Source organism: Gastrolobium bilobum, unplaced genomic scaffold (genome assembly GCF_033153095.1).
Source record: "Gastrolobium bilobum isolate Gb01-03AN ecotype WA unplaced genomic scaffold, APGP_CSIRO_Gbil_v1 utg356, whole genome shotgun sequence".
Classification (NCBI taxonomy): Eukaryota; Viridiplantae; Streptophyta; class Magnoliopsida; order Fabales; family Fabaceae; genus Gastrolobium; species Gastrolobium bilobum.
This window is the reverse complement of record NW_026898613.1, coordinates 365,815-380,116: the sequence shown is the minus strand read 5'-3', so window position 1 is coordinate 380,116 and position 14,302 is coordinate 365,815. Positions and strand designations below refer to the sequence as shown.

The 14,302-nt window shown below is 31.7% G+C and overlaps 1 protein-coding gene across 2 annotated transcripts; it reads left to right on the top strand.

Annotated features, from left to right (window-relative positions):
- The first annotated feature begins 2,704 nt into the window (after nt 1-2,704).
- On the top strand, nt 2,705-13,217 carry LOC133317624 (probable LRR receptor-like serine/threonine-protein kinase At1g06840). Of its 2 annotated transcripts, none has more exons than XM_061519482.1 (21): nt 2,705-2,842; nt 3,243-3,347; nt 3,601-3,751; nt 3,913-3,984; nt 4,101-4,172; nt 4,287-4,430; nt 4,523-4,594; nt 4,723-4,794; nt 6,167-6,241; nt 6,647-6,715; nt 6,828-6,896; nt 7,037-7,105; nt 7,286-7,372; nt 7,528-7,596; nt 7,847-8,355; nt 9,038-9,190; nt 9,282-9,565; nt 10,221-10,272; nt 10,867-11,123; nt 11,552-11,686; nt 12,647-13,217. In XM_061519482.1, exons 2-21 carry the CDS (start codon nt 3,254-3,256, stop codon nt 13,007-13,009), a joined length of 2,868 nt encoding a protein of 955 aa, XP_061375466.1. In that variant the 5' UTR covers nt 2,705-2,842; nt 3,243-3,253; the 3' UTR covers nt 13,010-13,217. The 2 variants fall into 2 exon arrangements, with proteins under 2 accessions (XP_061375466.1, XP_061375465.1); XM_061519481.1 differs by having other exon boundaries at nt 9,038-9,196.
- The last annotated feature ends 1,085 nt before the right edge of the window (nt 13,218-14,302 follow it).

The window sequence follows — 14,302 nt, the reverse complement described above, 5'->3', positions numbered from 1 at the left end:
TATATTTAGTTTGTTAAGAGCATACATGTATTCGACCCAACTCAAAGTGAGCTGATTCCAATGGATTGGCCCAGCACAAATTGACAGCGAGTGCCATAAAAAAAAAAAGGTTATTTAATTTTTTATGAATCATTTCATAATCAAATTTATGAAAATAAGACTTATCCATAAAAGATTGATTATGGTTCAATGATTTAATTATGATTAAACTGTGATTGAACTTATTACATCATTAGAGAGATTGTAGACTTATCATGACCAAAGACCTGAACTGACCCAGTAATTATGATATTCAATTTTTATTTTTATTTTGGTTACGGTGTTACGTAGTTACTTTGGTAAGTGATAATGATAAGTCTGATAGGTAGCCGTTGACGATTCCCGTCACATCCACCGACGGCGTAAAACTTGTGTTCAATTCTTCCAATATTCGCTTTTGATTTGTTCAAACGAAGAAGAATTATTGCTATTCTAACTTGTTTTTTGGTTCTATTTTTTTTTTTTTTTTTGTAAACGTATAAATTTATAATAATTATACTAATGTATTCATTCTTATTAAAAATGGGTATTTAAAACAAAATGGAAGTATTTTTATTTTAAAGTAACACATTATTTAGAACCACTTACAAATAATAAATTTGTTTATACTAAGAAAAAAATGCTTGTTAAAAACACTTTCATGGATATATTTGCTCATGTAGAAAAATATTTCTGCAGTTACTGTAGATAAATTATTTACATTTACTTCCAAAACGACATCGTTTTGGGATAAAAATATTATAATATTATAATTATAAAGACTATAAAAACCCTGAAATAAATTAAAATTACAAAAATACCATAATTTCCGCCCAAAACGACGTCGTATTGGACTTACTTCAGATAACTTATCTGCAGTAGCGGCATAAAAAGTGAACCCTATATATATATATATATATATATATATATTTCCACCCCAAAATGACATCATTTTGGAAGTAAATGCAGATAACTTATCTGCATTAACTGCAGAAATATTTTTCTGATATAGGGAAAATGTTTCTGCAGTTAATGCAGATAAGTTATCTGCATTTATTTTCAAAATGATGTCGTTTTGATATTGAAATATTAAAAAATTATAAATATTAAGACTATTATAACCCTAAAATAAATTAAAATTACAAAACACCATGATTTCTGCCCCAAAACGACGTCGTATTGGACTTCCTATAGATAACTTATCTGCAGTAACTGCAGAAAAAGTGAACTATATATTTATATATTAGGGGATAAATTATTCTATCTACCTTTACTTATCACTCTCCAACACTATTAGATCGAAATCTTAACAGGAAAGTGAAAAGATAAAAGTAGTTGAGATTATGATCTAATGGTGTTGAAGAGTGGTAGAATAACTTATCCCATATATGAGACCAATTATTTTACCTTCTTTTTTTCCCCTATAATTGTCCATCACTCTCCAACACCATTAGATCATATTGAGATTATGATCTAACGATATTAGAGAATGATAGACAAAGGTAGGCAGAAATTTTTTTAGATAAAATAACATATATATATATATATATATATATATATATATATATATATATATAAGCAAAATGATTTGTAGTGTCATTTAATGTAAGGTTTGGTGCAATAAAAATTTTTGCACTATGTATTCAGTGCAAATGTTAAAGTTTTTTTTTTTTCTCTCCATAATTATAACTATATATTTCTGTATTAAGGTTATTTTTTTTTTCTCTTCTAAACAACTTTAACATTATAATTATGTATTCCCTAAAATACACAGTGTAAAAATTTTGACCACACCAAACCTTACATTATATTCGACACACACACACATATATGGGCAAGTTTTATTATATCGATGTAAGAATAAGAAATCTTATACCAAATGTTAACCGTTGATTCCCGTGCATCTAACGGTTATAATTTATTAGGTCATATTAATTAATTAATTAATATGACCCAGTAAATTTTAAGCGTTAGATACACGGTAATCAACGGTTAAAATTTGATATAAGATTTCATATTCTTACATCAATCTAAATTGATTATATCGTTTTATATATATATATGGAAATTGATTTTCTCATTTTACATGAGAAAAATCTCTTATGTTACACACACAATACATGAGTGGGGTCTACAAAAAGATAATAAGACAAAAAAGTCAAGATGGGACCCACTCATATATTGTGAGTGTAACATGAGAAAATTTTCTCATGTAAAATGAGAAAACTATTTTTCTATATATATATATATATATATATATATATATATATAACCATACAAGATTTGAAAAAAATATGACATGATGATGTAAGCAAGGATATACAGGTAACATCATCGAAATGTAAATAGGCAAAAGTTCAGGTTAAACTAAGTAAAAGCAAATATTGATAACTACGTGTATAATTAATTGTTAAAATACATATATAAGTAGGTGGTGGTGCATGTGGCGTATAACAGCTTTTCATTATTATATTAATATGATATTGGCGTGTTCCTATTTGGTGTGTTTGACTTATTTGAAAGTGGATGAACCAAACAAGACGTAGTGCCATCCCTTGCTGAGAGAGATGCTTTTCACAGTTTATTAATATACTACCCTAAATAAATGAAATATATGTGTATATATAGATAAAGAATATGTTCAATCATTTATTATTATCATAATCATATTATGTGGTTCATGGTGACCATAATGATTTAGCTAACAACTTACCCACGGAGTCTTTTTTTGACTTAGGATTTTCATTGCTAGACTTTCACTCTTCAGGTTTCAAGTTCATTCATTCCAGGAGTTTTTGACATTGAATCATAACACCTTTGTCAAGTAAGATTTTCTCTCTCACTCTATTTTATTTTATTTTATTTTTGGGGTGTAAGGAATTTAGTTAATCAAATGACAACTCAGATATCTTATGCTTTCTGACAAAGATAAGCTTCTATGTTATATAGCTTTGTATTTGAGTTATCTGGGAAAGTTAAAGTTCCACATGCTTGCCAGCTTTGAACTTGTTCCAAGCTTCAAACCAGAGAAATAAACCTTTTGAGTTAGTTTTCTCTTTTTACATTTCATTGATGTTACCTTTTGCAAATGATGACAAGATAAAAGGGTTTCTATTTTGCTTTGTATTATGTTCTGAATATGTGACATGAATTATGAAACTCATTCCTTAGAATGTTATCAGTACTTCTTTTATTCATCCCTTTTTATTTGGTTGCTTTTCTAGGATATACTGTGATGTTGGCTATGAGAAATCATGGATATGCCTTGGCTGTTTCGTTTTGTTTTATCATCCTCATAGCAGTCTCACAACCAACAGATCCTTCAGAAGGTGAATTTGTAAAAGCCTTATTGAATCTTTCTGTTCTTTCTGGACTGTGATTTTAGACTCTAAACATGAGATCTCGGATCAAAATTTCAGTCCAAGTTGGAAAGTGGGGAGGGATTTGTTATCTTGATAATGATAAGCATAGAGAAAGTTTGCTACATGCATATCATTTCATCTTCTTTTGTCTTCTAATTCCATGTAATTTTGATTTGGCATATGAAGTTTTTGAACCTTAATACTTGGCATATATTTGTAGTAAATGCACTGATAGACATCAAGAAAAGTTTGATTGATCCCATGAACAATCTGAGGAACTGGAATAAGGGTGACCCATGTGCATCAAACTGGACTGGGGTTTGGTGTTTTGATAGGAAGGGTGCTGATGGTTACTTCCATGTCCGCGAGCTGTATGATTTATTTATCCTTCCACTTTCCTTTTTACTTTTTCTTAATTTCAATTACTATTACTTAGATAATATGATTCAGTGTTATTTATATAAGGCACAGGGTTAATATTCAAGGGATTTCTAAATTCTAATTATTTTGTATTATCCCAATTTTACTCTAGCTATTTAATGACTATGAATCTCTCTGGAAGTCTAGCACCTCAGCTTGGTCAACTATCTCAACTTGAGATACTGTGAGTTGTGTCATTTTATATATTGTTCTCTGAATAAAATAAAAAAAATCTGTATCAGAAGTACTGATTGTAACATCTTATGCCATGCTAATATCATCATTGTTTTATGCTTGAAGGGATTTCATGTGGAACAATCTGACAGGCACAATACCAAAGGAGATTGGAAATATTACATCATTGAAACTCTTGTAAGAACTTTACCAAAGAAGATAAATTATTAGTATTGATCTTCATCAAGTTTTTTTTTTTTTTTTTTTTTCTGCTGTAATATGAATAGTTATTCTGATTTATTGCCTACGCAGGCTCCTGAATGGGAATAACTTATCTGGTAGTTTACCAGATGAGCTTGGCAACCTTTCAAATTTGAATAGACTCCAAGTTGACGAAAACCAATTATCAGGTCCTATACCAGATTCATTTGCCAACTTGGTCAATGCTAGACACATGTAAGTGGATCATAAAGCCAAATGCATCATCAACTCAGCTTGGAGCTTGATTTCTTACATGTACTTTATCTGCTTCATTTGTATCTTTGCAGCCACATGAACAACAACTCGTTTAATGGTCAACTTCCATACAAACTTTCAAACCTATCCAATCTTCTGCACTTGTGAGTATTGAAGACAATTTTTTACATTTCCTTTGTGCTTCAAAACTTCAATTGCATCCTGTTATGCATCTCCGTATTGACCTGTTTTCAAGTTTTTACAGTGTCTGCTTTTTGAAATGACTTTACAGGCTTGTGGACAACAATAACTTATCTGGCCATCTTCCACCACAATTCTCCATGTTACATGGGTTGGCAATACTGTATGTCATGCTTCCACATTGTTTAGATTTGTAGCATTTATTAACTTATTTATTTTATGTATTACTGTAGTTAACACCCATCTACTTGATTTGTGGTTGAGTATTAGTAAACAATTTAAAATCATGCTCTGAATGTCAAAGGAATTGGAAAATCAGCTGGTCATTTAAACCAGAAAATTCCTAGCATAGTGTCACTGGACATTTAAAACCGGCAAAGTCTATGTATTGTACAGCTGTAAATTCGGAAATCTGTTATGCTCTCCTTAGTTAGAATTGGCACTGAACAATCACGCACACAAGTCGCAAATAGAAAAGAAAGAAGGGAAGAGAGAATGGAGACAAAGATTTATCTTGATTCACCCCATGTGAACTAATGTTTAACTATATTCTCCTCACCGCACTCATTACAAGTCGCTGAGTTTACAATGGGAATATAAATAAGTTTAGAAACCTTAGCAACAGTAGTTATTCATGAGCTCAAACCTAAACTACGAAAAAGAGAAATAAAATAAAACCGAGGCCCACAAAAGTACCAGGTCTCCGCAGTCCTGCCAACAAGAGTTCTCATCTCAATGCGACTTACTAGCCATACCGAACAATTGGGATAGATTTGTGTATGATAGTTTAGCCAATTAAGATAGATCTGTATTGAGAATTCTCCAGGAGGAGAGAAAACAGTTTTGCCTACACTTTTCTAAGTCTGTCACTGGTATGATAAGCTAGAGTTCTCATGATGTCAAAGGAATTGGGTGTGATATGTTCGCTGAAGGAGCCGTAAAATAATTATAACTAGATTTTGGATGAGGTATTGTGGTGGTATAGTTAGAACATCACAAGCAGAGCCTTAGGTGTCATCAAGAGATTTAAAAGAAGCAATCTGATAAAAAAAAGGCCTGTACATTGTTAGATTATAAAATATATAGTATTAAAAAAATGAATAATTCCAACATGAATAGTCCCCTAAAATCCATGTATTTTCCATATATCATCTTTACCTAGTATTATACTTGAGCCAACCATATAATGCTTATTTTTCATTTTACTTTCATTTTATCAGCATTTGTATCAATTCTCATAGTTTAGTCTTCAGTTTTGCTTTACCTTTCTTAGTTATTCTTTGATCATGTCATGCAGTAGTCAGCTACAGGACTCTTGTAAACGATTACATTTTTGTTTGGAAAACTGGTTCTCACTTCTAGCCTTCACCTCAGAAATTAAAATATCTGAAGTATTTTATGACTTCACTAAGAACTTTACGTGTATACTATACAGTGCATTTGCATGTATATGCTTTCATCTATACTTTAACTTGGCCAGAAAAGGGATTTTAGCTACAGTGTTTGATTTTCATATTTACTTGTTTCCCTTGCAGCCAACTTGACAACAATAATTTCAGCGGGTATGGAATTCCTTCAACCTATGCAAACTTATCCAGTCTAGTAAAACTGTAAGTACTCTTAGGGATAGCTACTTATCTTTTTGTTAGTTTTTAATTTCATAGGAAATTACAGATATTTAGTAACCATTCTTTAGAGCTCACCTCACAGCTTAAGTTTTTAGGTTAAAAGGTTATCTAAAATGGCCTGCAATACGTTTTTAACTATGCGGTCTGGTATTCTAATCCTTAATCCTCTCATTCTCAAATTTAAGTTTCAATATAAGATAGCAAGTATTCACTTCCAAAGAGCTTTCATGTAAAGGTGTTTGTTGAAAGTATTTTAAAAGGAATCCTGTGGGCTTCAATTGAAGCTGAAGTAGGATATGCAGTCACAAAAACTTAATGTTAAGTTCAAGAACATAAGTATGATTTATTTCTGTATTTTGAGCTAATGTTTCCTCTTTGACTTAACAGAAGTCTAAGAAACTGCAGTCTGCAAGGAGCTATTCCTGATTTCAGTTCAATACCCAAGCTTACCTATTTGTATGTTTAAGTATATTCTGTGGCTTAGCTTTATATTGAGCCTAATGAGATTGAAATCATTTACCTCTCCCGTTTTGGCTACCAACTAATTTGTGTCTGGTTCATGTTTTAGAGATCTTAGCTGGAATCAGTTTACCGGACACATACCATCAAATAAACTTTCAGACAATATGACGACCATGTATGTAAATAGCCAATTTTATTTGTATATTCTGTATCTACAATTTTCTTGGTTTACTTATCTACATTACAATATTTATTTTTGTTAATGCTAGGCATGACAAATTTGAGTTTGATATAGTAATTTTCTTTCTATTGCAGTGATCTGTCCAATAATCGTCTCAATGGATCTATTCCTCAAAGCTTCTTATATCCTCATCTTCAAACATTGTGAGAAGATATTTGTCGACCTGTGTTTCACATAATATTTATTTAATTATTACATAACAATATCTTGAAATTTCTCAATAAAACTCTATGCATGTTGCCTCCTAGAATCTAGTGGGACTTTTACACAAACGCAATTCTATGAACATTGGTTTAATGTTTTGTTTTCATTGTCAAACACAGGTCACTTCAAAACAATTTGCTGTCTGGGTCTATCCCTTCTAGCATATGGAAGAACATGTCCTTCAGTATGAAGGCTAAACTTACAATGTAACTTCTGAATCCGGATTACAACTTCAGTCTCAAGGAATATTAATTTTTTGCGTCAAACTAATCTACTATGATGAGGAATTTACTATTAAAATGATGAATGGATTTTGATTCTGTTGTTTGCATAGTGAATTCATTATATCCTATCTATGCAGTGATCTCGATAACAACTCACTTTCGGATGTTTTCGGAAATCTAAACCCCCCGCCAAATGTTACCTTGAGGTATTCTCGTTACATGTGTTTAGTAATGCATTCCATGCAACCGCATGATCTGATTATATCTCTGTTGTTCAATTGATGTTCATAATATAGCATACATTTCTGTCTAATTTTATTTCATGTGATTCATTTTCATTATGAAAAACATTGTTACAATTATGTTTTGCTATTAGTTTTTATAAAAAAAGTTATAAGGCTTTTGCCTATAATGTGGCATAAGTTTCTTACCATTTCTTCCTTTTTTTCCTTGAAGGCTTTCTGGCAATCCTATCTGCAAGAATTCTAACATAAAAAGTATTGGTCAATATTGTGGACCTGAAGGAGATGAAGTAGCTCAAAACTCAAAAAATTCAACTGTTTGTCCAGTTCAAGCTTGTCCAGTGGATAATTTCTATGAATATGCCCCCTCTTCCCCAGTTCCTTGCTTTTGTGCAGCACCTCTGAGAGTTGGATACAGGCTGAAAAGTCCAAGTTTTTCTTACTTTCCTCCCTATACAACTCGTTTGGAATCATACATAACTCATTCCTTGAACTTAGACATCTATCAATTATCAATAGATTCATATGCTTGGGAAGAGGGACCTCGTCTTAGAATGTATTTAAAAATTTTTCCTTCGTACAATGATTCCCACTCTAATGAGTTCAATAAGAGTGAGGTCCATCGCATTAAAGGTATATTTACATCATGGCGATTTCCTCGCACTGACTTTTTTGGACCATATGAACTCCTGAACTTCACTCTTCTAGGACCTTATGCAAATAGTAAGTTATTTAATCTCCACTTTTTATTATTTTATGCCAAGTTGACTATATTATTATCATTACATCCCACCAAATGTATGTACTGTTTAACATCATTTCTAGAAGAAACTTCTGCTGCTTGTAGAAGTGATTGGCAATTTAACATGCATAATGCAGAGAAATTGCACACTATTAGTATTTTTGTTATTATAAACCTTCATATTATTAAATTTTCTCCATTTTGTATATACCACTGCTTAACTGAGATGTTGAAAATTGGAAATCTGATCTGATCGGAGATGTTGCTTGAAAGTTTAAAATATTAATCTTTAGTTTTTTAATGGTATATGCCTTATGTTTTGTGACATTTTGTTCATATACAATTAGAAGCCACTTAACTGTCTGTGTCCTTCTTTGTACTTGGTTGTAAACTGCAAAGATGAGGGTATCTCTCCACTTAAGTCCAAAGCAATCCTCGTATTAAAAACAGAAAAACACAAAAGGGAATTATCATGATCCAAAAAGATTAATGTCAATGCAGAAGTAGTTTCCCTTGTTTCTACCTAGAATTAACATTTATGTTGATGAATCAGATAGAGTACATCTCACAACTGGTGTAAATTTTTACTTATTCAGAATTGATTAATAGAATGTATTCCCTTTGTCATGTTTCTCTAATTTAACTTTCATTTTATTGCTATAGTAATTATTGATTCAGAGAGGAGGAAAACTAGTCCGGGCATATTAGCTGCTGCTATAATAGCAGCTATTGCTTGTGTTTTAGCAATATCTGCAATAATCATGCTCCTGATTTTTCGAAGACAGTATAAATACCAGCACAAGATTTCCAGGAAACGTATGTGTAAGTATTCTAAGGCTTTCTGCTGATAGTGTCATTTTGGATCATCTTTGAAGAAAGAAATTCAAATGCTTATTTCTTCTTGCAGCCTCTAATATATCTATCAAAATAGATGGCTTGAAAGCATTCACTTATAAGGAATTGGCTCTTGCTACTGACAAATTTAACAGCTCAACTAAAGTTGGTGAAGGAGGTTATGGGAATGTCTACAAGGGCATTTTATGTGATGAAACATTTGTAGCCATTAAGCGAGCAGAAGAAAGTTCCTTGCAAGGCCAAAAGGAGTTTTTGACTGAGATTGAGCTTTTATCAAGGTTACACCATCGGAATCTTGTCTCACTGATTGGATACTGTAGTGAAGAAGGAGAGCAGGTATATGAATTATGGGTCGCGCGATTCTGCTTTTATGACAGACAGATTTATCTGCCGCAGATATATCTTTATCAGGATCTACATGCGTATGCTGAGAAAGATGTATCTGCGGCAGACGAAATTTCTCTGCCGTAAAGGTAAAGATACTTTTGCCATGAATTATAGCTACAATTTTGTTATCAATATCATCTTGTAACTAGCTTTGTTGAAGAATTCAAACGTAAATGAGAAAAGAATCTGTTCTGCATGAAGCAGCATAATATTAAAACAATGCCATAGCGTAAGATAAACATTCATCTAATAGTTAAGTCAGTTGTGTCTGTTCTGTTAAACATTCTTATATTGGTTCTTTCTGTTGATCTAGTTCGGTGTATCTGTTCTGTTGAAACTCACATGTGAGATGAGCTTATCACAAATAAGGGGCAATTGAATTGCATGCTGTAACAGATTTCTGTATTGAATCTGTTACTAGATATTCAAGTTATGACAATATGGACTGTAATTCTATTCTTGGGCTTTTCTATTTTTTTAATATATTGAAGAAAGCTTATCTTTGGAACTTAAATATGTAATCTTAGTTTAGACATAAGTTTTACCATATTAGCTTGACAGCTGACAACAATATTATTCTCATATACTCTTTCTGCTGGATCAGATGCTGGTTTATGAATTCATGCCCAATGGCACCCTAAGGGACTGGATTTCTGGTATGAACTTGTTGGAATTTTCTGTATTAAAATTAGCAATGCTGTCTATGCCAATACATATAGATATCTACAACTTTATTTTGTTTGTGCATATTAATTCTTTTTTCTTCTTCATGTCAATCTGCTATCCTTGTTTTGGGCTTCATTTGCAAAAATGTTGTAAATGCTCATGCAATTTTGAATATCTTCTTGGTAAATGTTTAGGATTTTAAAATAAGTTTAATATCTTTTCAAATCTAAACTCTGGTGTATTGACACAACTGTATTGACATTTCAATACAGTTATAACTTCAATCTCCATGAATAGTTTTTAAAAGTCTCATCATCATTTGCTCCTAATAGTGGAGGTAGTCATGTTGAACAAAAGAAATCATGATCATAGTGGCAGTCTCAAATATAGTTCATAATTGTTTTGTCAGTCTATCCTTATTAAGTAGAGAAGAAGAAGATAAGTTACATAGGAAGAAAGTTGCATTAGGGAAAGGAAAGACTAAGAATAATAGAAAAATATAGCACCATGATTTTGACTTGTTTGATGTTCTCAATGATGCATAAAATATATGGTCTAAGTTAATGGATACTATGATGTGGCAGGTAAAAATAAAAAAACCAAGGAAAGCCTAAATTTTGGTATGAGGTTACGAATTGCAATGGGTGCAGCCAAAGGCATACTATATCTGCATACAGAGGCTAACCCTCCTATATTCCACCGAGATATTAAAACCAGTAACATACTTCTGGACTCCAAGTTTATAGCTAAAGTGGCAGATTTTGGACTGTCACGGCTTGCTCCATACTTAGATGAAGAAGAAACTCCTAGATATGTGTCAACAGTTGTGAAGGGAACACCAGTAAGTTTGTTAAAGAAATTTTAGGAATTATTTCAATTCCAACTTTGAATATTTGGAGTTATATTGAGAAGTTTATGACTACATTAATTATTCAACTAATAATACCTTTTATTCAATTTGGCAATTTAATTATGAGATTTTTATGGCTTGTCATGTCCTACCTACCCTTATAATGTTGTTTGCAAAGATTCCTTACACACTCCTCGTAGTCTTATGTATGAGCCATTTCATAGTAATCATTCAGACCCCACTTACACAATGTCTTCACACTTGTACTACTGTTATTTCCCTCTCAGTTCTTTGAGTTTAAATTTGTTCATATCATTTGATACTTGGGGGTGGTGTTTTTTTTTGTGTCCATTTTTCTTCTAACACTGAAAAAAACTATATGATCTGAATTTAATGACTACTTTGTAATTGGCCTGCAGGGTTACCTGGACCCAGAATATTTGTTAACTCATAAGTTGACTGACAAAAGTGATGTCTATAGCCTAGGAATTGTGTTTCTGGAACTTCTGACAGGCATGAGACCAATATCACATGGGAAAAACATTGTCCGCGAGGTACTTTTTTAATTGGGTTCGCTTTTTGTCATGTCACATGACAAGACCATTTTCCTGCATACACAAATCAAGTGTGGGTCCCACGCTTAAAAATAAAAAGTCAAACCAAAATCAGGATACGGCACCGTATCTTCAAGATACGTTGCCGGATCCTTGTTGCAGGAATGAACAGTGTCATTCCTGCAACATGATTCTTATATTTCCTTTTTTAATTACTCCTCTATTTCTCTGTCTTATATCTAATCATTAAATCACTAAAAACATTGGATAAAAATAGTCATGAAAAAATTTATTTTAGTGCCAGCACTATTGCAGAAAAAGGAACAAAACTTTGGTGCATTGGGTACATCTTTTTTCCAAAGAGAGAAACTTTTTTAATGTGGCGAAAAAAAAAATTCAAAAGTGGTGAAATATTTTCCAAATATGGAAAAAAATATACTCAGTCAGGAGGTATATCTGATGCACCAAAGTTTTGCTTGCAGAAAAAGGGTATATTTGAATTCTCATGCCTGATTTATTTACATACCATATAGGAAGTTTTCAATGTTACATATTGAAAACTCAATACATCACTTACTAAACTATTCTCCGTTAAATCGCGACTATCGAGAGATAGGTAAGGACAATTCTTGTATGTAGTTTTATTTTTGCATATATGAATAACTTTGTGAAAAGGGTGTTTCTCGAATTCGAATCATGACTTTTCAATTACAAAGGAATAGTTTTTCCACAATTCGAGGCTCGTCCTAATTTAATACATCACTTACTAAGTTAGAATAAAATAATTAATCTAACTGCATTTATTCTATACACTTCTTTATGATTGATATTACGTAAATCTCATTTATTTTTACTTTTGGTAAAAGAATATCTAAGATTTACTCACCATGTAGAAAGAAATACTAAGTAAACAAAAATCACTATTATTAATAATGGTACACTATTATTTGTGTCATGCAGGTTAATGTGGCTTGTCAAACTGGGATTATGTATTCCATTATAGACAGCGAAATGGGTTTCTATCCATCTGATTGCTTGGACAAGTTTGTAACACTGGCACTCAGTTGTTGCCTAGACAATCCACAAGAAAGACCATCAATGCTAGATGTGGTGAGGGAACTGGAACATATTATTGCAATGTTACCAGAAACTCATGAAACTTGTTTCTCTGATGTTTCCTTATGTAATTCTGGTAAAATGGCACCTTCATCATCATCATCAGGATCCAACGTGACAAGAGAGGACCAACATCTCATGTCCTCCTCGTATGTGTCTGGAAGTGATCTTGTCAGTGGTGTTGTTCCCACCATTGTTCCTCGCTGATACCATACTAGATTACTTAGTCTCCTTTACTTGTTCACAAAAAAAATGTAATTATACCAATTAATTATTATTTTTTGATACTAAGATTTTGATACCACTAAAGGTAGGAAGTTTATTAGGGTCTTAGCTACCTGCACTTCCCATTTGGGACTTTGTAAATTTTATAGGAAAAATCTACTTCTCCTTTCATTATAGGAAACTTTAACTAATACTACATATAGTATATAATTATAATAATAAAAGGGAAAAGTATTTCTCCAGTCACTGGAGATAAAGTTATCTCATGTGAGCTTAAAACGATGTCGTTTTGGAGTTATAAGATTAAAAAATTATAATGATAAAGACTAATATAACCCTTTTAATTTATCTCCAGTTTTCTTTTTCTTTTTCACAACTAGAACGACTCTTATAATTTTTTAATAGGGTTTGATTTTCTCATGTTGCATTTGAATTAAATTTTCATGTCATGTTGTAACTCAATTAAATTTTCATGTTGCATGAGAATTGAAGTCTCATATTTATTAAAAAAAAAGAAAAGAAAATTTTTACACAACATGAGAATCGAATTCTCATGCAATATGATAAAAAGTTTTTCCTTTTTTAATATACAGTAATTTTCGAAATTTAACATAAAATATTAAACACATGCAGGTTTATGTTAGGTTAAATTTTAAATAAAATGTTTGCAAAAAAGAAAGAATATATCTTATGTTTGTAGTTTTAAGTTTTAACAATAAGATGTGAGATTTACTTTATTTTTACATATTAAAAAAATTTCATTTTAAAAACACAGAAATCACTTACTACACAGAACAACTCAACTTAATTTTGGATCTCGTTTGTATACTGCTTTGTTAAAAAATTTGTAGAGGAAGTTTTGACACCCTTATAATACTTTTCGATCCAAATCGGATTAGTTGAATAATTGATAAATCGATAAAGAAGTCTAAAAAATAATATAAAAGAAATACATGGAAATAAGGCAAAAAAAATTAATTTCTTGTTTTTATAATAAAAAATTACGAAAATGTGGTCGTTTTGAAATTATTTACGCAAATATAGCAGTCAAACACGTCCCACATGGGCGTGACCGGTTAGAGAGAGACACTTCTCGGGCGTGACCCAGGAGAGAGACACTCTTCATTGGGACGTGTTTCACTAGGTGCTGCCACATGGCACAAAAGTCAACAGTTTGACCATAAAACTTTGAAAGAACATAACTTTTGACTCGGGTGTCCGAATTAGGTAATTTTTTTTATTCCACATAACTTTTCGAGATCTACGTAATGACAC